The sequence below is a fragment of the Blennius ocellaris genome (assembly GCF_963422515.1).
Source record: "Blennius ocellaris genome assembly, chromosome: 4".
In the NCBI taxonomy this organism is placed as follows: Eukaryota; Metazoa; Chordata; class Actinopteri; order Blenniiformes; family Blenniidae; genus Blennius; species Blennius ocellaris.
The window spans coordinates 10,553,185-10,578,233 of record NC_137653.1 but is presented as its reverse complement, the minus strand read 5'-3'; the positions used below and the strand labels follow the sequence as shown (position 1 = coordinate 10,578,233).

Below are 25,049 nucleotides of genomic sequence, written 5' to 3'. Positions count from 1 at the left end.
TGATTAACAATGTGAAGCACTATGAGACTGCTGCAGAAGTGAAAAAGGTGCATCATAAGTGGAGTTCATTCCCCTTCAAGATCTTTTAGCGTAATGACACATCATCAGTATAGTAAAACTAATTTTCTTATGAGGCAGTAAAAATGGGTTGGTTTTCTATATGAGGTATGCATAAAGTAAAAAAGATTATAAAGATGAAACGTATCAAAATATATGAAAAAAAAGACAAAAAAGGGAATAAAAACATGAAAATTCTATGCCCTAGAGACAATAAACAAACCAAATGTGAAGTAACACATTTCTTGGGCAGGACCAAAACAGGGTCACATTTGGTTTTAGTGGCTGGTACTCCTGCCTCACAATGAGAAGCCCCTGGTTTGATGCTTGTCTCGGGGCTTTGTATTGAGTTTGGCTGCACTTGGTTGTGTGTGTGCGTGCGACCCACATGATAGTCATTCAGACAAGCCAAGAAACTGTTTGAAAGTGCCAACAAGGACTCTACCCTCTGGTGAATCGCCTGCTTGAAGTGACTCTTACAGTAAAGGAACTACCACACACACACTTCCCTTGATCCCCAGGCAGTAAAATGAATAAAATGATTTCCAAGCAGAATTATTTCCCATTTTATAGACTCCAGAGGGACTCTGAAAAAGTTTTTGTTCAATTCAGAGTTCAATTCTCAAAAACTACGGAAAGTATAACTTCAGTGACATGACAAATGCAACACTACAAAAAAGATGTTGTAAATTAGACAATTTAGAACTATAAGCGCTGATTATTATTTTTGCTGTGGGCTCCCAAATAATATGAATAGCCTATAATCATATAAATATCGGAATTTGTTTCGTTCATTTTAAAGATGCAGTTTTGTTTCTTCTTTTGTTTTGTTTTTTGATCGGCTATTCCAAAGTGGGTGCTCGAATTTTTCACTGTGTGCTCGAGCAAAGGAGCACCCACGGGCTTATGACTTGTGAATGTACTGTGTCAAGTATGATCCCACAAGCCCCTGGAAATGAGGATGCTTGCAGGCTATTAATGCTTTTAACCCCTTACATCTATAAGAGTCGCAGAGCAAAGCAAACAGGTATTAAACCTTCAAAGCACTAAAAACTGACGGCTCTCTACAGTCACTGCACTGCACCATTAATAAGAAATATCCAGGCTTTGTAGATAAAGTATGCTAGATTTAATTAAGTATAAATGCATATTGGACACTCTGACTGCTGCCCTGGTGTAACAAGCACTGCAGAAGAAATCACAGGCTACATTTTTGAGATTACAGAATCAAGTATTTTAGGGATGAGCTCACTGTGGAAATGTGCAGTGAATAAAAAACAGGCAGACTCAAGCCTAATCAGTCATCCACTATTTTATTATTCTGCCATACAGAGTGAAAAATTTCACAATAGTTGTAGTTTTTCTGACACTAATCTGTACGGGATTGCTGGTGGCTTGATTTGTCACAATTTTCCCTCTAATCTTTTTTCCTTCCATGTGGCTCCAGTTTAACTTGTTATCTCTTTAATTGCATTTTGAACCAGAAGGGGCTTAAATGAACTGATGGATAGATTGCTTTATAATCAGAAGTTTCCTTTCTACCTTTTTTTTCCCACAGTTCGCCTCTTTGCAATATATACTGAGGTACAGCTGCTGCTGTACTCCTCCCTTAATCAAGCGGGCATTATAAATGTGGCCCTCGGACCAAAACTGGCCCATGAGGTGACTTTGAAGAGTGGAAAAATCCAAAAAACAGTAACTACACTGTTAGTACAGGACATAAAGCAACACTGGATCCCACAACTGAACTTGGAATTGCAGCAAGTAATCTGTGATACCTGATTGATTACTTTATTGCTCAACAAATAGCATTAAAGTCATACTTTAATAGGAAAACACGCAGGCATCGTTATATATATATAGTTATTCGGGATATACATGTTTTCCTGAAAACACAACATACCATTTTCTTTGCAAGTTCTTCAGCCAGGAGCTTGTTCTGCATGCTCTTTTCCTCGACCTCCAGGCTCTTCTGGTCGTAGTTAACCGCCAGCTCCTCGAGAGCTTGGAGGACCTCCTTCACCTCCGCCTTTGAATTCTCATTCTCGGTCTGCAGCCTGCCGAGCTCCGACTGCACCTTCTCGCTATCACCCCGGGATGATGCTAGAAGCTGAGCAGGCAAAGAGATTCAGCCGAGGATTAACTAACCTCCAAAAAAAAAAAGTATTTTCCTGAATAAAAAGAAGAGATCAGCCAGTGGAAGAGGAGCACCCTCTTCATCATTCGTAAAGCCGACCTGCTGGGTTTTAATAAAACATAATTGCACTGTTTATCTCACTCTTCTGGTTACACAAGACAAATGTGTGTACAAAACCTCGTAAGCAGTGGTAATTGAACAGATGAAATATTTCAAATATTCATTTTAGACTACCCATTAACCCCATAGTGGCTGGTATCGTTTTACCACTGTGGTGTTTGCCGCAGTACTGCAGCCCTCTGTGGGTCATTTCACTGAATAGATGTCATTAAATCGAGATGCTGCTCAGTCCAAAGTGCCTGCACATTTGCACTGCAGTGTACCAAAAAATAGTACTAAAAAAATAAACAAAGTATGCTTGGGAGGTTATGATTGTGTCAGCTTAACCCACAGTAGGAACATTTTAGGAAATTAATTCATAAATAACGCAAATGTGGAGTCACAGTGTTCCACACCAGTGCATGTTTCAGGTTGCTTAACTCAGTGGTTTTACTCATAATATGCTGTAAATATGACTCCCGATTACATTTTAATGTAGTCTTTTTAATTATTGTTTATCCCTCAAGTGTAATATACTTACAAACAGGCCTTATCAAACACTTGATATAACTGTTTTAATATCACCTGTTACATTTAGAAAGATAACATAATGATGCTCATCCATCCATCCATCCATCCATTCATCCATCCATCCATCCATCCATCCATCCATCCAGTCAGTGCATCCAGCAAGTTCTGTCCTATTTTATTGACAGTTGTACTGCATTTTGTTTTGTTTTTGAAAAGCTCAACTGCAATTTTAATGTCCCCTCAATGTTTTCTTATTATGTATTTTGTAAGTCTTGTAAAACCCCTTAAGCTTTTGTCTGAATGCTGCTATATTATTAAACCTGCCTCGCCATGTCAGCAAAGAAATAGAAATAAATAGAAAATCAATGAGAAAACAAATATTGTCAGTCTGAAAAGAATTACCATAGGTTTCACATCTCCATCACTTTACTTCTCCATCAATCTTTATTTAGATTTTCTTCCCGCATTATTTCTACCTGAGGAGCCACTGAAAGCGATCCTATTTTCCTGTAAACAAGTGCTGCAGACACACCTTTGATAAAACCATGGCGTATGTAAGGTTATGCTGTATCCTGCCACCTGCGAGGAGCTGTCACTTTCCTCTTATTTGTCAGGATAAATCATAAACCTGTGGAAGCTGCCTTCTGCTCAAAGTGCATGCAACAATGTCACTCACTGAGCACTGTTTAACAGAACCCTTAAATGGCGTAAAACAAAGATCTTTTACCTCCTCCTGGTCGAGCATCTGCTCTTTCAGCTTCTCCACCATCTGGCTCTGGTGGTTGATCTCGTCATCCTTCAGTGGAACACAGAGAATAGATATTGATCATTAAAAGATAAATATATTCTTAACTATGTTATGTTGTGGGTTTTGAATCAGCAACACAAATTCTAGTTAAATCAAATGTACATGTAATATATATAGCAGATCTTGTCATATCTGCAAGACAATATTGTTGTAGCTTTAGCAAAAACAAAAGCAGTGTATTTTCATTGCATTTCATATTAATTCAATAAAGAAAGTTTTATTAATACCAAACTAATTTAACTTTAACCTTATATAAGTGCATTTTCTATCAAATGGAAACATTTTCTATGTAGAAATGCATATTTTGTGTCACACAGAATATCATGCATTGGGTGTTCTAAGACAGTTTTAACACCAGCATGGAGAAGAAAAAAAAGCTAATGTATTCAAGTTCTACAAATGTCCCCCTGAATGAAATATTGAAAATATCTGGTTCAAGCCCTTCTAGTGCAGAAATATACCTCTGCATATTTAATGGAGTATGAGCCAGTGAAGGCAATAAAAAGGCACATTATAGGTTTGAAGAACACAATATCCATAAATATATGTTTTAAATAATGTGTTAAAAGTTCTCTGTGCTACTAGTTTCCTCAATGAAACCTATTCCTAAGAGTCCCCATGTTTGTAATTCCAATGAGTATAATTCACACTCACATGTATGATCGTGAATGCACTTCAATGAATAATACATGCATGCTTGTTGTCTTGGTCCGTACACACTGTTACATAAACCTCATCCTCGTTGTGTAATCGTTTTTCTATTTGTGCACACATGAGTCTTCAGCACCTTATCATCCAGCTGTTTGTAAAGCTTGCGGATCTCCTCCTCATACTTCTGCCGCTCCTCCTCAGAGATGTGGACCACAATGGATGAAGCAATTGAGCAAGGCGTGCAGGGGCTGCAGGGGGTGCATACGTCAAGAACCGGCTCCTCAGATTCTGGAGGCATGGGGCTGGAATCTTCTGAACCTTCTACCAGCACCACAGATTCCTCACCTTAAAACAAGTGACAAACTATTAAAACATTTTTTTGGGGGGGTGACCATGTTGCTCTTATCTGTAGAAAATCCTTCTCTGGGGATTAATGCATAAAAAGGGATTAGTGGGTTAATCTCCAGCAACATCCTTTCCGTACTCCTGAATGCTTTCAAATATCAAGTCCAAGAAACGGCAGTGCCATGAAAGATCACCCTTTTCTATATATTCTCAACAGCAGTGTTAAAAACCACATCGATGCAATATTGAAATGTCAGATGGCTTGTGAGGAAAATTCAATATGTTAATTTTATGCTTGATGGCAAGAAAAACCCAGAAGAATGGTTGGGTTGAGATGTTTCTCCTCAGGCAGCATGAGGAGGTTTATATCTCTAAACAGGGAGCAGCAGTAAGTTAATTGGAAAGCGCATGGCAACAGAAAACTGTCAATAACACAGTAAAAATAGATTAAACCAATACCCATGTATCATAATGACCTGTTGGGCTCATTATATGCAAAGACAGACATAATGCTCGGAACGTGTAATAATTTAATCACCAAGGCCAAATAAACTGTAGGAAGTGAAACATAAAAACATAAAAAAGACAGTACATCACCTACAGAAAGAATTCCCATCAGCCAATAATGTCAATGATAACAGTGGGTTATAAGTGTAACACAAATGTCACAGGTGTTTTCTTCTCTCATTGAATATGGAAGAAAAATGTACAAATTAATGGAAACTATTAAAAAATCCAAACTTATGCGGAAATTCAGAAACCCACACCTGAATCAAAGCTTTTCTAGTATTCCATAAATCATTCCAATCCTGTTAAATCCAATTAAATCTACTGCAATGTAATAATCTAGTGTTAGAATCAAACATCCTTCTTTGTCTGGATATTTTACACGACTTTTCCATAGGGATTCCAAAATTTTATTAAATGTCCTCATAACTGCAGCATAACATATGGTTTGGGTGTAAAAAGCACAATTTTATATAAAAGTTAATACGTTTTTTGAGGTTCAATTTAACATTTTGTTTGGGAGGAGAGGAACCAAAATTACTCTTTTGGTGCGAAACTTTGCAGACTTGATGCTGTTTTATATTTAGGATTACATATTTTGATGAAATATTAATTTCTCCGATATCTTTTTGGGGGTATGTTGCCATCTAGATGTTGCCCGAGACAATCATTTAACAATAAAATTAACTGTAATCAAAAAGATCTGTTTTGCATTGCACATATCTGAGAACAACTTACATGTTTCATTAATTTGTCTTACCGCAAACTCTTTCAGTCAGCTTTTCCATGTCTTTTCTTGTGAGTGCAATACTGGCTTTACCGACATGATGTACTGTCGCAGAACTGTTGAGAATCAATTTGGAAATCAAGGGCTTTGAACTTTGTGACAGGGTCAAATTCGTCAATACTCTAGACAATGCACCTGACTCTGTCGGCATCGAACACAGATTAGGTTCACCTGCCTCATTGCAGGGATTCTAATCAATAAAAGGAGCCGCCCGATTAAATGAAACAAAAACCTGCATGCAAAAGATTTGTGCTCTTGACAGTTCTTGACATGATTTAACCTAATTAACTGTAAAAGACAGCTGCTTCTGTCTTTGAGCCAAATCCACTAAGGAGTCGGGTAATGTGGTGCAAGATGGAGGTCAGCAGCATTTATCTCAGGGAGTTTCTGGCCTGAGGTGGGAGACGATATCGGGAACAGTGAGAGCGGAATGGGGGAAACGATGTTGTCAAAATGATCCATTAGGAAATTAAAAGCACTAAACGAAAGAGTGAGGGGGAGGCAGCGAGAGAGAGAAAAAAAATACTGTTTGGGAAGGAGAAAATGAAGATAACTGATTGGTGTCTAACAAAGATGTGTTACAGTGTTTTTTAAAGTCATATCAAGCTAATTTTCAAGAAAATCTTTAATTATACAGTCTGCTAGTCAACGAATCAGTGCCAGTCAGACATTTTGAAAAGCTCAGGTCCAAAAGGAAAAGAAAGATGTGTGTGTGATGACTGTGTGCGTGTGTGGTTGTAGTTCTGCTTCATGTCTCATGGTGCACGTTGCAGGTTCTTCACGCCATGTTTATGTTTTTTATGCTTGTGAACATGTCATGCTGTGGCTGTCTGCGCTCCCTCTCTGAGATGGATACATACTTTGCGAGAGCATGCATCCAGAACAAAGGTATTTCTCACAAGGACATTTATACACTTATGGGATACCCATAACAGATGGAAAACTGAAATAGAAAAGAGTGAGGGAAGGTGTCATGTTTGTGTTCTGGAAATATCCACAGCCATTTCTAATTTCTGACCAATCACACAAAAGCTGAGAGGAACAAATTTCGCACAGATGATGTGTCGAGAACCAAACTGTGAGAAAACATTGATGTTATTTTTTGGGAGTAAACACATTTCTCTTTTAAATCTGGGATCAAAAGTTCATAGGTTTCAATCTATTACTGTGGGTCCCTGAGCAAGACCTTTGACCCTGCTGCTACTCGGGCACTGCAACATGGCAGCCCACTGCTCCTAACATGTGATGCCAAGGTTAACTATGAATAGGATGGGCTAAATACAGAGAAGTCATTTCCTCAAGGGAAGTAGGCTTTCCTTCTTTCTTTTCCTGAAAAATACATATCAACCTTAATCTCACTCTGCCTTCTCGTCCGCCTCTCTGCTCTCTCTTCCTTGATTGCATCAGGCTGTGCGTCATTAACCTATCACCGCCTACATGTCACTATGTCACATGTCTGTATATCGTGCTCGTATTTCTGTCAGACATTATGTTTAGCAGTCTCTTTCTAGTTCATATCTCGACACACACCTGCTCTGTCAAGTCGCTCTGGAACTCAGTCACCATGGAGACAAAACTTCAGATCCTCATGAGATTAATCGGGAGAGGAGATGCTTTAAATTTATCTCAACGTCCACTGACCACCGTTTCTTATCGCCACCAATGTGGATGAACGATCTTGTAAAGTGTTTCGTTCATCCTTGCTGAGGACATACTGTACTTGTCTTGTTCCCTCCCATATGGACTTGTGGCATTAATATTTGGTACGCGGTGTAATCGTGCCTCTGTCCACACACTAACGAGTCAGACTTTGACTGTTTGAGGTCAGGCTGTGTTTAAGGTTAATCAACTTGCAGTTTTGGTTGAGTTTAAGGTAAGTATGCAGAGAGAAAGTGGTCGTCAAAGTATTGATTTCACAAAGCAACAGAAATAATGTGTTTGTGTGTGTGTGCGTGTGTCTGTGTGTGTACGTCCGTGCGTGCGTGTGCATGTGTGTGTGTCTGTGTGTGTGTGTGTATGTCTGTGTATGTGTGTGTGTGTGCATGCTGACATGAGAGCAGAGCAATGTAAGTCACGACTTCTCTATAGATGTGTGCAGATTACAAATATATAAAGATTTATAAATCATAAAGACTCTAACATTCGTCCAGCGTGAGGAGCATCCAATAATATAAAGTGAAAAAAGCCTGAATAATAGAAATCACTAGAAAGGAATTCATAAGTGTTTTTGGGCACAAATCCAGAAATCCTGTTTGGCTGTCCTCCTCCTGTATCTTCACTGCGAGACATTCAGCTGATGTCAAATGAGGCTAAATCTGCAACTACGTGGACTGAAAAATAATGTCTGCTGGCTTGTGAAATTGTCATTCCCATTTCCTCCTGCATGCATGAAGAGACTCTCGAACAAGAACTTGTACTGTACTTTTTTTTTTTTTTTTTTCTATTTTAGGGATTTCCTGCACTGGGGGATCGTCTGTCTGCAGCCCGAGTTTTTTAAACCTGCAAATACCAGTCTTCTATTTTTCACAATATAGTAGGCAGTTGATCTTTTAACCAAACATAAAAAATGATTCAGCATCCTGACACACCATAATTTTCTCATAACTGAGCTCAATTTTCATTCAATTGGTCCCATTTGTTGCAGTAATTTAACAAGTCTACAGTCACAGTAGCCAGTCTGTCTTAAGCACAATGTTGCCTGGGGCTAATATGCTCATATTGCCAGTACTATAATCCGATAAAATACTTACCATCTTAGTTTAACATGCAGGCATGCAGGCTCGTATTTGCTAACAATACATCAAGTGTAGCTGAGGGGAATGCATGCAGCCCCTTTTGCTCTTAGGTGAAGTATTGGACGCATAAATTTGCACACGGATGTGATCATGTATGGCAATATCAGCTTTTTAAATGAATCGGCAAATGGGTGCTTTCAAATGAAATACTGATATCAACCCAAAGTGATAATTTTAGCTCATTTGTCAGGCCAAGAAATTGATTTCTTAATTATACCTGAATATGTAATGCTTGAGAAAAATCTCACTGCAACGGCATTTGCTACAAGTATGGACCCCATTGCCTGCAGCTAACATGTAGAGGTTCCTCTACCTTCCTGCAGTAAATGATAAAGCTGAAGCTTGCAGACATTTTTAAGTATTACACAGTGAAGTACTGGTTAAGGCTTTTACCTCTCCGGGTAATCTGTTTTTTTTTTTTTTTCACAGTCCAAAAACAAGCTTTTGAGGTGAATTGGTGCTTCTAAAATGACTGTAAGTCTCTATTTTCCCTGTTGTGGGCTGGAGACAGACAAAGAGGTATAGAAGATGGATGAATGTCAGACAGTGTAATACTTTTTGTCCCTTTTTCAGAGATTCTGCACCGTTGTAGTAACTCATCTTGAAGTGCTCCTCTGCTTGAACCAAATTTCAGACCAGTCCAAACAATGGCTTTTAAGATGTGCCACTCAAAATCCCAAATCACTTTATGGTGCCAGAGGAAAAGTTGAGTAAGAGCAGTAAGATCATTATACGGAGAGGGTGTGCCAATTTTGCTGCAGTCAATCCAGTTGTCAGAAAGTGGATTTTCCCAATCATCCAACAGGCTGGCACTGCCACTCACGGGAAGTTGGCTGGCGGAAAATCAAAGCTTATTATACGTCTGAAGGTAAATAATGTCCTAACACCTGGGCAACAGAATCCACTGCATCCTGCTCGAAGAAGATATTCTGTGTTTCTGTAAGCCTGCGTGATATCCGTGAAAGTATTACCATTCCTCCAGCGGTTCAGCTCAGCCTCCAGCCTTTGAATAGTCTCCTTCATTGACCTGTTCTTCTCCTTTTCCTTTTCGTACTTCTTCTTCCACTGCTCTGCTGTGAGCTCCAGGTTCACCGATACAGTATTTCTGATGGTCTTGGCTCTAATTGGCAGGATGCAGGCAGAAACAGAAAGAACAGGGTAGACAGAAATAAGAGGAAACCGTATGAGGATTCAGTATTGAGGGGTAAAAAGGCATTGGGCAGAGGAGCAGGAGGGAGGGAAAATGTGAGAGAACAGAAAGCTGTCAAAGGGGTTCTCAGCACAGGCTGCTCGATGAAAATGAGCTTGCATCTCATTAATTGGTATGTAAATTGGGTTTCTGCCAACTGTGTTTGATGGTGCGTGTAGGAAAAATAAGAGGCGAAAAGCCAAAAGGTAAAAATGCATTGGAACACATCAAAATATAGCCATCATAAAACTCATCATGAAAGTGAGCGCTATATGTATTGCCGCTATAAATTATTCCAGAATCACAACACACAGAACACACAGAAGTGGTAGCAGAGAGTTGAAACTTTCAAAATGCAGCCTTCAGCACTCAGTGCTTAATTTCACACTCCAGTGAGAAAACACTGTTGTCATTACTCATTTATTTCTTGATATTAGTGAGACAAAATACCGCAATCCGAATCTGTCTCTTACACGCTGATTTCAAGTCACAGATTATTTGGATATTGGTTCTGTGATAACCTAGCAGCAGGTGGAAAAAATGTGAACAAAGTGTAAATGGCCTATTTTTGTTTATTTAATCACCTAAACCACAGCCTCACATCAAAAAGCCGGATTTCTTCTTTCTGCTTACAAATTATTAGTGTTCCTGTGTGGTATGAGTCAGTTTAAATACCTTGTATCTTTCAGGATATGAGAACGTAACACATGAGCTGTATCCTGAAATGACTGTGTAAATGTGTATTCATGTTTCAAATTTAAAGATGTATATCCCTGAAAGAAAAGCAAATCATTAAAAAAGTATAATTAAGTAAAACTACAATATTAAAAATACTAAATTATCATCATTGTCATAGTTTTAATGTATTTATAAAGGCAGCTGTTGTTTGTGTTGCGTTAGGCCCTCATTCAGAAATGGCGTCCACCAGGAAAAATAGATAAAAGCTTCATTTGAGTTTGGGCCAATTATTATAAATGATTAAAGGTGGGATGGAATATAATGAAAAATGAAACATCAAATCACCACTGTCGTGGCGGCAATCCCCGAACCCGGTGGTGGACACCGGAAGTAAGGGATGCCGTCAAGCTGAAGAAGGAGTCCTACCGGGCACTGTTAGCTCATAGGACTCCCGAGGCAATCGACAGGTACCGGCAGGCCAAGCGAGCTGCAGCCCGGGCTGTGGTGGAGGCAAAAACTCGGGTCTGGGAGGAGTTCGGAGAGGCCATGGAGGAGGACTTTCGGTCGGCCTCGAGGAAATTCTGGCAAACCGTCCGGCGCCTCAGGCGGGGGAAGCAGTTCTCCACCAACACTGTTTACAGTGGACGTGGGGAGCTGTTGACCTCAACTGGGGACATTGTTGGGCGGTGGAAGGAATACTTCGAGGACCTCCTCAATCCCACCACCACGTCTTCCATTGAGGAAGCAGAGACTGGGTTCTCAGAGGTGGACTCGTCCATTTCCCAAGCTGAAGTCACCGAGGTTGTTGTGAAGCTCCTCGGTGGCAAGGCACCGGGAGTGGATGAGCTTCGCTCAGAGTTCCTTAAGTCTCTGGATGTGCAGGGACTGTCGTGGCTGACTCGTCTCTGCAACATCGCGTGGCGGGCGGGGACAGTACCTCTGGACTGACAGACCGGGGTGGTGGTCCCTCTCTTTAAGAAGGGGGATCGGAGGGTGTGTTCCAACTACAGAGGGATCACACTCCTCAGCCTCCCCGGGAAAGTCTATTCCAGGGTACTGGAGAGGAGGGTCCGGCCGTTAGTCGAACCTCGGATCCAAGAGGAACAATGCGGTTTTCGTCCTGGTCGTGGAACACTGGACCAGCTCTATACCCTCCACCAGGTGCTTGAGGGTTCGTGGGAGTTCGCCCAACCAGTCCACATGTGTTTTGTGGATCTGGAGAAGGCGTTCGACCGCGTCCCCCGAGATGTCCTGTGGGGGGTGCTCCGGGAGTACGGAGTCCGGGGTCCCTTGTTGAGGGCTGTTCGGTCCTTGTATTCCCGGAGCAGGAGTCTGGTTCGCATTGCCGGCAGTAAGTCGGACCTGTTCCCTGTGCACGTTGGCCTCCGGCAGGGGTGTCCTTTATCACCGGTTCTGTTCATCATATATATGGACAGAATTTCTAGGCACAGCCGGGGGCCGGAGGGGGTCCGGTTTGGGGACCACAGAATCTCATCTCTGCTATTTGCGGATGATGTGGTTCTGTTGGCCCCATCAAGCCTGGATCTCCAGCGTGCACTGACACGGTTCGCAGCCGAGTGTGAAGCAGCTGGGAAGCAGCACCTCTAAATCCGAGGCCATGGTTCTCGACCGGAAAAAGGTGGCTTGCCCCCTCCAGGCCGGTGGAGTGCCCTTGTCCCAAGTGGAGGAGTTTAAGTATCTTGGGGTCTTGTTCACGAGTGGGGGAAAGATGGAGCGTGAGATCGACAGGCGGATCGGTGCAGCGTCTGCAGTTATGCGGACGTTGTATCGATCCGTCGTGGTGAAGAAGGAGCTGAGCCAAAAAGCGAAGCTCTCGATTTACCGGTCGATCTTCGTTCCTACCCTCACCTATGGTCATGAACTATGGGTCATGACCGAAAGAACGAGATCCCGGATACAAGCGGCTGAAATGAGCTTCCTCCGTAGGGTGGCTGGGCGTACCCTTAGAGATAGGGTGAGGAGCTCAGTCACCAGGGAGGAGCTCGGAGTAGAGCCGCTGCTCCTCCACATCGAGAGGAGCCAGCTGAGGTGGCTCGGGCATCTATTTCGGATGCCCCCCGGACGCCTCCCGAGGGAGGTGTTCCGGGCATGTCCCTCCGGTAGGAGGCCTCGGGGCAGACCCAGGACACGCTGGAGGGACTATGTCTCTCGGCTGGCCTGGGAACGCCTTGGGGTGCCACCGGAGGAGCTGGAGGAAGTGTCTGGGGCGAGGGAAGTCTGGGCAACTCTGCTCAGACTGCTGCCTCCGCGACCCGGCCCCGGATAAAGCGGTAGCCAATGGATGGATGGATGGATGGAAACATCAATTCCTACCATTAAAACAAGAAGACAATATTTATGTAAATACAACACAAGTGTTGTAAAGGATGACTGGAAATGTTCAGTGTTTTGCTTATCTATGCCTTTTACAGCAATTTTCTTGGGAAGTGCTTGAAAGAAGAAAAGACACTGAAATATTCTCAATATTACTATTATTGTATGTACACATTGATTATACTGTACATGTACAGTCGTGTTGGGGGGGAAGTTGTTCAGGTTTTCTGTAAACTGAACTGTCCTGATGGGATTAATAAAGTTGTCTGAGTCTAATTCCTTGTCTAGTACATCTCAGCTGCTTTTCTTGTAGTTAAATATACTCCAAATATCACAATTTGGAAGCTGTTGGAAACATGATTGCTTCACATAATAAAAAGCATCTTGTGGCGGCCGTTAGGACTCAGGCCTCTCACCCAGCAGGATGATGAGAAAAGGGGCGTGGTTTTAGCGCTCCCGCTCCTGGCCTGTTGCCGTACTGTTCAGTTGAGTTTTGGCGGTTGCTAAATAAAGACGCGTTCCTACCTTCAGCTCCGACTCATCCTTCGTCCTGCCACAATCTAAACAAAAGTGTGCCAATGTTTGTAATCATGTCCCATTATTTTCATGTAATGCTCAATTCGCCGTGACATTCAACAGTGTGTTTTGTGGACAGCAAAAGAGTGGAGAATATATTTTTGAATCCAAATATCTTCTGTGAATTTTGTGACTCCATAATACATTATTTATGTCAGCCAACTCTTTGGTGTCAGGCCCAATTCACTGGGAGTACGGAAAAGGCAAAAGGAGGCTTTTTCTGGATCATTCTTTCCATCCGTGTGTGGATAAGTGTGTTTTTTCTATTTCCTTTTGTGACAGTGAGCAGTTGCAGAAAAAAGATTCTGTGAATGCCGCTTCACATCAGATTAGAAAAGACGATCTGTTACCATCCGCGGCACAATCGGAAACTCCGACACAAACTCTAAAGCTGCTTGTAGGTCACTGTAAGCCAAGCTGAAGGAAGCAATATATATGTGAGCAGAATATCCAAAGCAAACACATTGTGGTAGCAAACTTCTCCACAGCAGCAGCTCATTAAAACAACGGTCAAGAAATGTGCGTGCGTATTAAACAGCTACTTTCTGGCAGCTGGATCCCAGCAAGTTACTTCAAAATGAGTTACAGTCATACTACTTTACTGTCCTAAAGAGCAACAGGATGCATCTCAGCGGGTAAGCAACAATCCAAAATTCCCAAGTAACATTTAAACAAAAAAGATGTTGTCTCATTTCTAAATATAAGCGAGAACCATCCTATTTAAAACACTGTACTTAGAGCACAGAGGCAAGTTACAATATTTGGAGTAAAATGTTTTTTAGTCTATTCATCTGTTTCTACTGCATTAAAATAGTATATTCCATTGTTCTTTTTTTACACTAATATTCATGATAGACATAATTCTACTGTGCAAATGAAAGTGTATAATGAACGAGTTACAGTGAGAGATGTGTGTGGGATTTATGTTACTGTAAACTGTATTGTGCAAGAAGCTGAAGTCTCCATAGCACACTTTACCGTTGGCCAAACATCAAGGTGGATTTGGTCTCTGCTTCGTTGTAGCTGGAGGGCGAGCAACAGATAAACATGGTAGTGCGACAGTTCCCACCGAGCGAGTCCTGTAGGATGCGAGTCATTTTGCTGTCACGGTATGGCACATGGGATTTCTATAAAGAGATAAAGGGACGACGGAAGAAAGAGCAACAGACAGTAAGAGAGGCAGAAAAAAAGGACAAAGTGGAGGATTAAAAAGCTGAAAAGAAACATGGCATTGTGCCTTTCTTCAACAAAAAACTAAAAGGATGTGTTGATGGCTTCAGCTGAGGAGGAAAGAAGAGATTTACTTCCGTCTGTCGCATCATTCGCATCATTATCTCCCAACCTTTTGATATACCTTCAAAAAGACAGTGTCCTTGCTCAATGAATAAAGAATGAATACCAGTAGATTTATGAAAGATTTGAGAGGCATTTGCAGTTCGCAAGCATTTCCATTGGGTTCACGAAGAGATCCCTAAGCCTTGGGTTACGTAATAAGAGGTGGAGAGCGTTTTAATTACACTCATGGAGCTTGGAGGAGCTATACTGTAAGAACGGGTGGAGCTGATTGTGTTACCAGCTGTGGCAGCCTGAATTATGGATAAGAGGGGCAGAAAACTAGTTAACATCACTGCAGCCTTCACCCGCCCCCACTGACAGCCACACTATCACTGTATAGGATAGCGCTGGTTGGTACTCTATGTCAGGTCCATTTTGGGGGGGTGAGTAACACGTTAACCCAAGTATCACATTGTACCTCGTAATTTTCAAGTGATTTCATCCTTTTAGGCTTTAATGTTTTATACTTCTTGTAGAAAGTACAAAGAACCCTTCTTTTTATTTGGAGTGTGTGAATCACAAAACAGAACAGGAGAAACACACTCAAAACCACATAGCCTGCAAAAAAGGAATTTTTATATAATAGTATAGTAATATAATATGAAGTACTCATATTGTTACATCATATATTCATATTATGTTCAATAATAATAATAATAATAATAATAATAATAATAATAATAATAATAATAATAATAATAATAATAATAATAATAATAATAAGAAGAAGAAGAAGAAGAAGAAGAAGAAGAAGAAGAAGAAGAAGAAGAAGAAGAAGAAGAAGAAGAAGAAGAAGAAGAAGAAGAAGAAGAAGAAGAATTCTAACTTTAATGTTGATTATGTTTCATCTTGTTCATTTTTTTCAACAGAAAACTAAAATGTACAAACTAAACCTCAACAATGTTCGCTAGAGAGTAGCTACGTTGTGACAAAACAACAGATAATCAATAGTTTTAAGCAGAGGTATCAAATCCTGGTCGTCCAGCTTTGATGGCCCCTGCTATAATCCCCGGCTGAATCTGATGATTGTACCCAGCGCTGTTGAAAGCCTGATAATGACACATTTGTTATACAGACAAGTGTCCAATCAAACAGATGTTAAAAACATGCAAGATCGTGGCTCTCTATCACCGAGATGAGACACTTCATCAAAACATGGTTTGCATTTAAAGCATTCAGTATGCATTGCTTTTCCAAATAACGGCTGCAGTAATCAGGGTATGAATTGTAATAAAAGCAAGGAAGGGGAAGTTCTTCATGATGGAATGAGGGGGAAACCCCTTTAAACAAATGCAATTTATTGCTCAAAGATCAGCTGTTGACAACAATATCTTTTATTCTGAAAACAGACAAAACAGTAACCTAGTCAGTATCCATCTGGGCCGATACCACACAGGCTATGAGTGGTGTTAAATGAACAGCAACAACCTACCGAATGGCATATTTCTGCCCCTTCTAATTTCACTTTATCAGCTAGTAGAGACTAAAAACAGAGCTTTGAAATGGTGAAAATTGTGGTGATAAAACCAGCTTTGAAAGAAATTTAAGGCAGTTAAGACATTTACTTTCAGCAAAGCTTTCCGTGATCCTGAGAAGAACATGTGATGTTTGACCTCAAAGTATGCAGTACACAGTACACAGAATACAACGGCCATCAATGTTCTCGGAAATTAACAAAATAAGGTCTTTTTGGTCGAAACATGTCAGCAAAACACGTGTTTAATAGAAGGAGCTCAGTTTCCTCTATATGTACTGGAATGAGTCATTCTTCAGTTTGGTTCTACTGAATGTAAGATACAGTATCTAATTTCCTGATTGAGGACGTTTGTGATATTTTATTTAACATATTGGGTAAATTCACGGTAGAAAACATGCTGTTTTGGCAGCAACATCCAAGAAGACCAGAAGACATGCCTGCGGCCAAAGCCGATAGATAAGTTTCAGAACACTTCTCCACCATACCGTTCCCTCAGCCAAAGCTGAGATGACGTTCCCCAGAGCCGACAAAGACCTGTTGATGTTCTTGGCTTCATCCAGCACCGCTCCCTCTGCACCCGTCTTACTGACCTGACACAGATATATACACACACACAGGCAGGAAGAATTAGATCTCGATGAACATTACCAAAGGAAAACCATGTTGATTTTCCTTGTAATACAAGTGTTTATAAGTCCCAGGACACTAATATGTAAGAGTCAGTTCATACAGGACAGCTTCCAGATAATCACAGTGTTCACTGTGGTGCAATCTGGTTCTGATTAGACTGAAAATAGAGACACATTTCATTCAGTGCATTTACGGTTAATTAGTTAGGATAGATTGCTCCCACAACCGAAAGTGCAAAAAAAGAAACTCTTTAAATATCCACAGCATTTTTTTAATGAATTCCATGAAAGCTTACAAGACCTATCAAGTGTGGCATTAATGTGTTGCATTTGAGAAAAGCAGAGAGCCAATCAGGATATTAGAAAGTTTCTGCAGGAGCTTAAACCTCAATAAGATGAGGCACACTGTATTGTGTCATAATCATCATGGGATACAATTATTTACAGTGAGATAATGAGGAGCTTAATTATAGCATAGAGCAAGTTGTCCAATCAAAGCTTTCTCTGAAGCATGCAGCCACTTCCTGTGCAGTCAATAACGTTTTGTACCGCAGCCTCAGAGTTTGCTAGAGCAGAACAATTCCCTTGCTCGCCCTGGGGAGCCACCAAGACGACGTACACATGCACCATCAGCACTTATTGGCTGGCCTTCAGCTACTACTCTATGCACGCACTATTCTATATTTTGCATCAATAGTATCAGCACAACACTACAGGAGTCAGTGGCAATGTTCAGCAGGGTCTCTGATGTGTTTTCTCCCCGCTGTCCAGAGAGTGACCTATGTCCTAGGGACAAATTGTTTTGTAGGTGGTATGATTGGTGGGGGGGTGGTGGTGCTGACTCACAGTTCACCTGAGAGACCTTGAAAGAATGAAACACTTTATTGCTTATGGTTCCCAATGGCTTAATAGTTGCTTTGGTTAAAGCCCCTTGTAGAACCCAACTCAAGGTTAAAAAAAAATTAAAGGGTTTTTTTGTTCCTATAAATACATTTTAAAATGTTATTTGCTAGTGTTGTTTTCTCCTGTGGAACCAAGTTGACTTTCCGGAACAACAAATGAATAAACACTAATAAAGACATTGAAACAGAAGAACATCCACCCAGCCATTCAAAATCAGCTATGGACGAGGGCTGGAGACACCATGGAGTCCAGGATAGAGACAGAAAGTCAAGACTTAAACTGCTTTAAGAGTCACATTGGAGGCTTTAAAAGTGTTTCAATGTCTTACCTTCTCACTACCGGCAAGATCGACCAGGTACAGCTTCCCACTCAGCTTCTGCTCTGTCTCCACGTTCTCTTGCTTGATGTTTATGAGGAAGATGCTGTGACTGCGGGAACTGTGCTCATTCATGTCTAAAAAAGCAAAATGACAATATAGAGGGTAAGAGAACTCTATCCATCTATTCATCTTGTGTACTCACTTCATCCACATTACATTCACAGGAAGCTGGAGCCTGTCCCAGTTGACCTCATGGTGAAAAGTAGAGAGCACTCTGAACAGCTCACCAGTCCCTCACCGCGCAAATATATACAGAGAATCACCTGCATACACATTCATACCTATGGGGAATTTAGTATCACCAATCAAATGCCACACAGAAAGGTCACCACTATGAGGAATGTAAAAAGAACACATTTTTTCTTACATGCATTATTCTCCAACAGAGATGTAGGTATGACCTTGGCTTTACAGCCCACCTTACACCTTGCCTTTTTACCTCCTCCTATACTTCTAATTGTAATTAGAATGAAAAATCTGTGTGAGTGTCAAATGGGTGACTCACTGGTTACAGCAACGTGACGATTGGCCTTCCCCTCATCTATCACATCCATCACCTCCTCGGGACTTGTGACAAATCGCTCTGTGCAGCCCTGAGGGGGAAACAAAATGCACACGGTCATTTATACAGCAAAGGAAACCTACACATGCAGTCATGTGGAGAAAAAAAATAAAGACATCCCATTAAACGTTCAGTTCTTTATCAAGAAATGTATATTATATTGATGTCTAATCTCGTATTTATTCATCTCTGGAAAAATAATTATTTAATTGCATGGAAACAAAAAAGAATAACCTTGTTTTATTCAAACATAAAAAAACCCAGATATAAACAAAAATGAAGATTCTGACCGAGGAAAAGGTTCAGACACCGTACCTACCAACAGCTCATGTTAGTGTCCTCTGCCTTTGTATGTACTCCACTATTTTCCAGACAGAGGAATAGAGGATTTCAGATTGTTTTGAGATCTTTTTGAATCACTGAGCAGACTCATAAGCTGCTACGATCTTCTTTCTCTTTGGATCCCCTCATGGTGTTCACATTCACTTCCAGTCAGAAGCACACAAAATTACATTTCTAAGGTTTAAATGAGACAAGCCTTTTTCAAAATGTTCAGTAACAATGTTCTAATTATGTCCACCTGATGTGATATAATTGTGTATGATTTTAGCCATTATGCATAGGAATAAATCTGGGGGTGTCCTAATTTATTCCTCACTCGAAAATAATTTTTTTATTGTTTACATTCTACAGAAAGTTTTTAAAAGGATTTTCTTGAGATTTAATTGTATATGTTTATTGTTCAAAAATGTCAATATTGTACATGTGTCCAAATATGTAAAACACACACACACTCACACACACATTGGCTTTTGTAGGATGTCCTAATTGTTTCCACATGACTGTACATTAAATGAACATGAATCATATTTCTAAACAAAAGCAAGTGGATCTGCAAACGGCTGCTTTTTAAGCACACGTAGTTGCATTGGAGTAGAGAAAAAACCCTCCACATAAAATTAATTTTAAGCTTCACTTTGAAACAGTATCCTTATGCTTGGGGGTGATGGTGCTGTTATGTATTTTGATTTTTGATTTTCTATTTAAGCAAGCCAAGGATGAAATTTGTTTGTTGTTGGACCTACAACTGAGTAAACAAGCAGTATGACATCCTCAAATGGCCCTTGGCAAACAAATGAGCTATCAGTAAATATTTCTGCAACACAGGACACACCATTATGGTGTGTCATTTCATTAGATGTATAGATATAGGTCAATTTATAGCACCAAAAACTAATGTTTAAATGGTGCACTTCTAGGTAGATGTTTGACATTTTAGCAAGATTATTGGAAATAAATGATCCAGTTAAGAAATGATCTAGCTTGCATGATTGGCACCCTCTGGGGCCTGAAAGTGAAATACCAAATGAGGGCTGAAAACAGGAGGCAACACATTCCTGCATACTAATTTCATGTGTTGTTTTGTGAACGAGCACAGCTGATCATTTTACTGAAGATGAACAAAACATGGTCTTGTTATATTGACTGCAAAACACATTTACATAAAAACACCACATACAGAATTATTAGTTTAAGAATTTGCACTTAAAACTGATTCCTTCTGTAAAATGACCTGTGAGAATTTATGCTAAATTCACGTGTTTCTCCAATTACCATCTCCTTCCTCTTCAAGTCAAATCATCTCTAGCTTTGTTTGGCAGGAGGTTTTCTTCTTGAATGATGAACGAGCCTTCTTTAAACACACAGCTGACTAGGACCCAGTTGGCAATAACTACATTCCCAGATAGATATCAGGAGTAATTCCCAACATGTTGAGCTTCTCCTTTAACGCACACTCATAATACAAGCATCATTATGACAGAGAAAAATGATGCTTCGCAGCCCAATTGAATCATGCCTGTGACTCACCTTCACATAGGGAACCCTGTATTTGTCTTCGTGCACTGACAGATTGGTTTTTGTCACTGTGGATAAGATAGAAAATGCAGAGAGACGTCATTGTTTTGTACCAGGCATGATGTTTGTGACTGTGCATCTGCATGTGACTGTTTTTCCCTTCAGCACATCCTTGTTTAATCTGACCTGACTGCGGTCTCTTCATATTTGTGAGTCAGCTTGTGCTAATGCAATATAAAAAAAAAAATCTCTGGGGAAGTGTTGCTCACAAGGTTTTTAATGAGACTAAACTGCTTTTTTTTTTTTTTTTTTTATAAAGTCACTGAGAGGTCAAGCCAATGTCTCTGCTCCTGTCACCAAAAGAAATACTAATTTTTGGCATCAATGCATTCTGGCCTTAATTTCTGCATTAGTCACTTCACATTTGAAAGTCCTGGTGATGTTAATTCAATTTCACCGGCTTGTGGAGGCAGTTATATCCCCAGTATGTGAGTGCTTTATCACCCTACAATCATTCACTATCTCAAATAACCCCATATAGGGTCGTTTTCTGATTTGATAAATCTTGTTTGTTGTTATTGTCTCCTTTTTTCCTTGTTCATAGCTAAAATGAGCTCATGTGTCCACTGCATACTGATGGGGGGCTTCACTGCAGTTATAGATGTAATCACAGGGACAGAGTGTACAGCCTTCTACCTGCAGCTCTTCATCTCTTAACACTAGTTATAGTATATCTTAGTGATAATACTATGCGCTATTGTGTTGTTGTGCTGTATGCATTGAAAAATTATCACAAAGCTTTATTGTGTGAAGCAGATAAGTAAAAATATAAAAGAAGCATTGGGATTGTTCACATCTCTATTATGAGAGCTATCAGTCAAGTATAAGTATATAATCTCTTGAGATGGAATAATCTACACTTTGGCTTTCTTTCCAGATTGTCTGATAAATTGCAGTATGACTTTATGTAACAAAACTATGGATTGTGATCTGACATGTGAGTTTTGTTCTTCCAGAGTCTGTAGGTAATGCTCCAGATCCTTCATGGAAAGGTATTAGATTGTTAAAGCTCACAGGTGGTGGGCCTGGCTTAAAGGTTTTCAGTAACTGTGAGCAGTATTTTTACAGATTGGCTGTTCAGACGTACCGTCTAGCAGGTCCCGAATTTTATCCAAATAGATCTCAAAGTAGGAGACCTAAAGCAAAAAAAAAAAAAGTGACTGATTTATTTCCAGGCAGAAACAAAGAGACTAATACAGATACATGAAGTGTATGGGATAGCAGTTCATTGTATAACAAACAAAACAAATAATCCTGAAATGCAAAATAATAGTTTAATATGTCCTCTTCCAGGTCTGGCAAGACCTTATCCTCCATCATAAGTCTGTGGTGTAAAAAGGGGAAATATTGTGGGCTCATGATGGTTTATAGATCATGATTTATTGACGCTTCTGCTCGACCCATCCATGTGAGGATTACAGCAGGGGTTCAAGCTGAATTCCCACATAATTTAACAGAGCGTGCATGTGTGCGTGCACGTGCATATAATCCTGTATTTCTTAATTTATAGGGCCAAACAACTGGACAGACTACACTTGTGTTTTAAATCTTTACATTGAGAGTCCAAACTGCAGGATCCAAATCATTCTAGCATGCATTTAAGGGCATATTTTATTCATATGGTGAAGATTCAAGATTTGACATGAGGTGAAGATTTACTGAAGAGACCCACAAAGAGATAAAAGAAAAAAATACATTCACAGGTGTGTGTGCGAGTGTGCGTGCGTGTGTGCATGCAAAGGCCTCACAGAGGTATAACCATGTATGTGTTTCTGTGTGTGCAGACAGTGGGGCAACTGGATAAATCAGTCAGACTTTATCTGTATTGCAGACTTGATATGCAACATAACAGGAACTAGAAAAAAAACCTCTCAGGCACGATTTAATACAAAATACTAGGAAGTGATAAAAAAAAAAATATATATATATACGACTCTTAAAGACTCTTAAAATGAGGAAACACGAGAGGCACACTGAAATATCAATAAAAAAATGCAAAAGGACCTTTGAGTAACATGATAATATCATGAAACGAACAGACACACATAAAATCCCTCTCACCTTTATATGAAATTCTAGGTTTTCATCCATGGCAAATATATGTTCAAAAATGTCCTCTGCTATTCTCGGTATAATCCCCATTCCCTGGGGATCATGAAGGTTTCCCTACAGACAGAACAAGACAAGAGAGGAACATGTGAGTGAATAGACATAAATGCAGACCCTGGACAAATTAGGCAGAGAGAATTGTAAAAGAAAGGCGAGCAGAGAGGCTTTTGACTTGAAAGGAAGAAGGGTTGTTTCCCAGAGAGAGCTGTAAAGGAGGTTATAAGACTGAGAGGCAGAGACAAAGTGATGGCCATGATGGAGATAGATGTACCATGGGGGCGTGAAGAGGAGGACGCAGTCCATAAAAAAATAAAGCAGAAAAATGTACATCTCCATGCATGTGTGTGTCACAGCATGAAGTCTACCTTCTGAATAATTTACAGCTACTGTACCTCCATGGTGTGTGTCTTTCCCGAGGAAGTCTGCCCATAGGCAAAGATAGTCCCATTGTACCCACCCAGTACATCTAAAATGAGAGGGACGAAAGAAAACATGTGAGAGGGGAAAAAAGAACAAAGCATTGAGAAAAAGCAGTAACAGTGTCAGAATTACAGAGTTCAGAAAGACGTCAAAACACCCCGACAGCAACCGCTCACAGAATGACAAAAATTTGTGACCTTTGTTCTGAATCCAACTGAGCCTCATAAAGCCTGCGCACCCCGACAAGCACATGGCATTTAAGCTTGGTTAGGCGCTGAACGACCTCTGTGGTTGCACACAGTAAACAACCACTACCTGCAGTGTTCACGTCACCGGGAGGCACTCGGCAAAATAACCCCTCAACACACACACATACACAAGTTACATCCCTTATTTAGGAGGAAAACAACACCTTCTTGGCAAGCCGAGGTTATAAAGAACCGGCACTGTTGAATGTCATATTGCTGACACAGTCCAATAAACCGCTGCGGTAAAAGTCAAACATGGATAAAGAAAAACATATCACCCCAAAAGGCCAGTCACCACAGGTTAGCTGACCACAGATGAATCACAAAGCCTTTCGGCTGAATCCATGCAGAACATTTTCCCACTCCTGCGTAGCCTCGCCTCTCACTTCTTCTCCTTCCACACTGGTCACGGAGTTACCAAAACAGGGAGCGCCACAGCAACAAAGGAGTGAGGATAAAGATTGTGTCTTTCAAAGGAAATATAGGCAACAGGAGATGAGATTGCCGAACACCCAAGACCACCACATACAGAAATACTGAGAAAAGCAAACAGCATGAATGTGAAAGGATGACAGTGAAAAAGGCAAAAACAGCAGCGCCACAGAAAGAGAGAAACCCAAACAGCCCAAAATACCAACAAGTAGAGAACGTGCATAAACAGATATGCTTCTCCAAACCAGCCTTTTCTGGCCTTGCATGCTTTTCTAGTTAATCCTTTCCCTTGACACATTTCAAACATCTCTTCCTTTTCCATTTTCTTCATCCTTCTCAACCCTGTGCTGCAATTCATCTCGCCTCTTTATTTCTTCTCTCCTCAGCCTGCATGGTAATCTCACACTCTATAAGTAATCTTGCCCGCCAAATCAATCTTTTTCATGCTCCATCTAGAACTAGTTCAATGGACTTCCACACTCACTTTGAAGGTGTAAGAAAAACGAAAGCCTAACAGCGGGAGGAGAGAGGTGGACAGACGTGGAGAGATGTAGACAGGAGGGAGGAGGATTATACGAAAAGAAAAAGAAAAATTAAACCTTTAGGGTGATGGTCTCTTTTGATCGGGCTTTCAGGATGCGGGACTTCCATTGTACAAACCTAAACGTGCATGTTGATAAGCTATACATCCGACAACATCATGCCATGGCAATGTGTTTTTTTGCGTGGCTTGCTCAAAGCTGATAGTTGAATGCAGTAGTATACAGAACTGACAAAACCAATGTGGAAGCCATGATGTGCTGATTTAAGGTGTGTCAAATGTCTTCTCTCAGCTATTCTGTCAATCATGCACCATGGAGGAAAAAACCCAAACTGTCTGAGTGACTCACCTTTGACGATCTGCTTGGCACAAGCGTTGTAGACCTGCTCCTGTGTGGTGTTGGTGGGGAACACCTTGTCAAACGCATATGACCTCCCCTGTGAAAGCCAGGATAAACACAGTCAGCTATGACAAATCCAATTTTGGGAATATTGCCAACAAATTCTTGCTCACGGTGAATTGTGTTAAAAAAAAAAAAAAAGTGGGGGGGGGGGTGGGATTTACCACCTCCTGGTCATTGTTATGAGTTCATGTTTTTCCTAT

At 40.6% G+C, this 25,049-nt stretch overlaps 1 protein-coding gene across 1 annotated transcript in view; it reads right to left on the bottom strand.

Annotated features, from left to right (window-relative positions):
* kif5ab (kinesin family member 5A, b) overlaps nucleotides 1-25,049 on the bottom strand; it is a gene marked incomplete at both ends in the record, with an annotated part of 77,824 nt that overhangs the window by 30,553 nt on the left and 22,222 nt on the right. Inside the window, 13 exons of the mRNA XM_080494386.1 lie at nucleotides 1,961-2,167; nucleotides 3,552-3,620; nucleotides 4,420-4,628; nucleotides 9,689-9,837; nucleotides 14,473-14,621; nucleotides 16,792-16,896; nucleotides 18,167-18,291; nucleotides 18,723-18,810; nucleotides 20,649-20,704; nucleotides 21,784-21,832; nucleotides 22,758-22,862; nucleotides 23,198-23,271; nucleotides 24,796-24,883. Coding sequence (XP_080350512.1) covers nucleotides 1,961-2,167; nucleotides 3,552-3,620; nucleotides 4,420-4,628; nucleotides 9,689-9,837; nucleotides 14,473-14,621; nucleotides 16,792-16,896; nucleotides 18,167-18,291; nucleotides 18,723-18,810; nucleotides 20,649-20,704; nucleotides 21,784-21,832; nucleotides 22,758-22,862; nucleotides 23,198-23,271; nucleotides 24,796-24,883 — 1,473 coding nt within the window. The remainder of the gene's footprint in view (nucleotides 1-1,960; nucleotides 2,168-3,551; nucleotides 3,621-4,419; nucleotides 4,629-9,688; nucleotides 9,838-14,472; nucleotides 14,622-16,791; nucleotides 16,897-18,166; nucleotides 18,292-18,722; nucleotides 18,811-20,648; nucleotides 20,705-21,783; nucleotides 21,833-22,757; nucleotides 22,863-23,197; nucleotides 23,272-24,795; nucleotides 24,884-25,049) is intronic.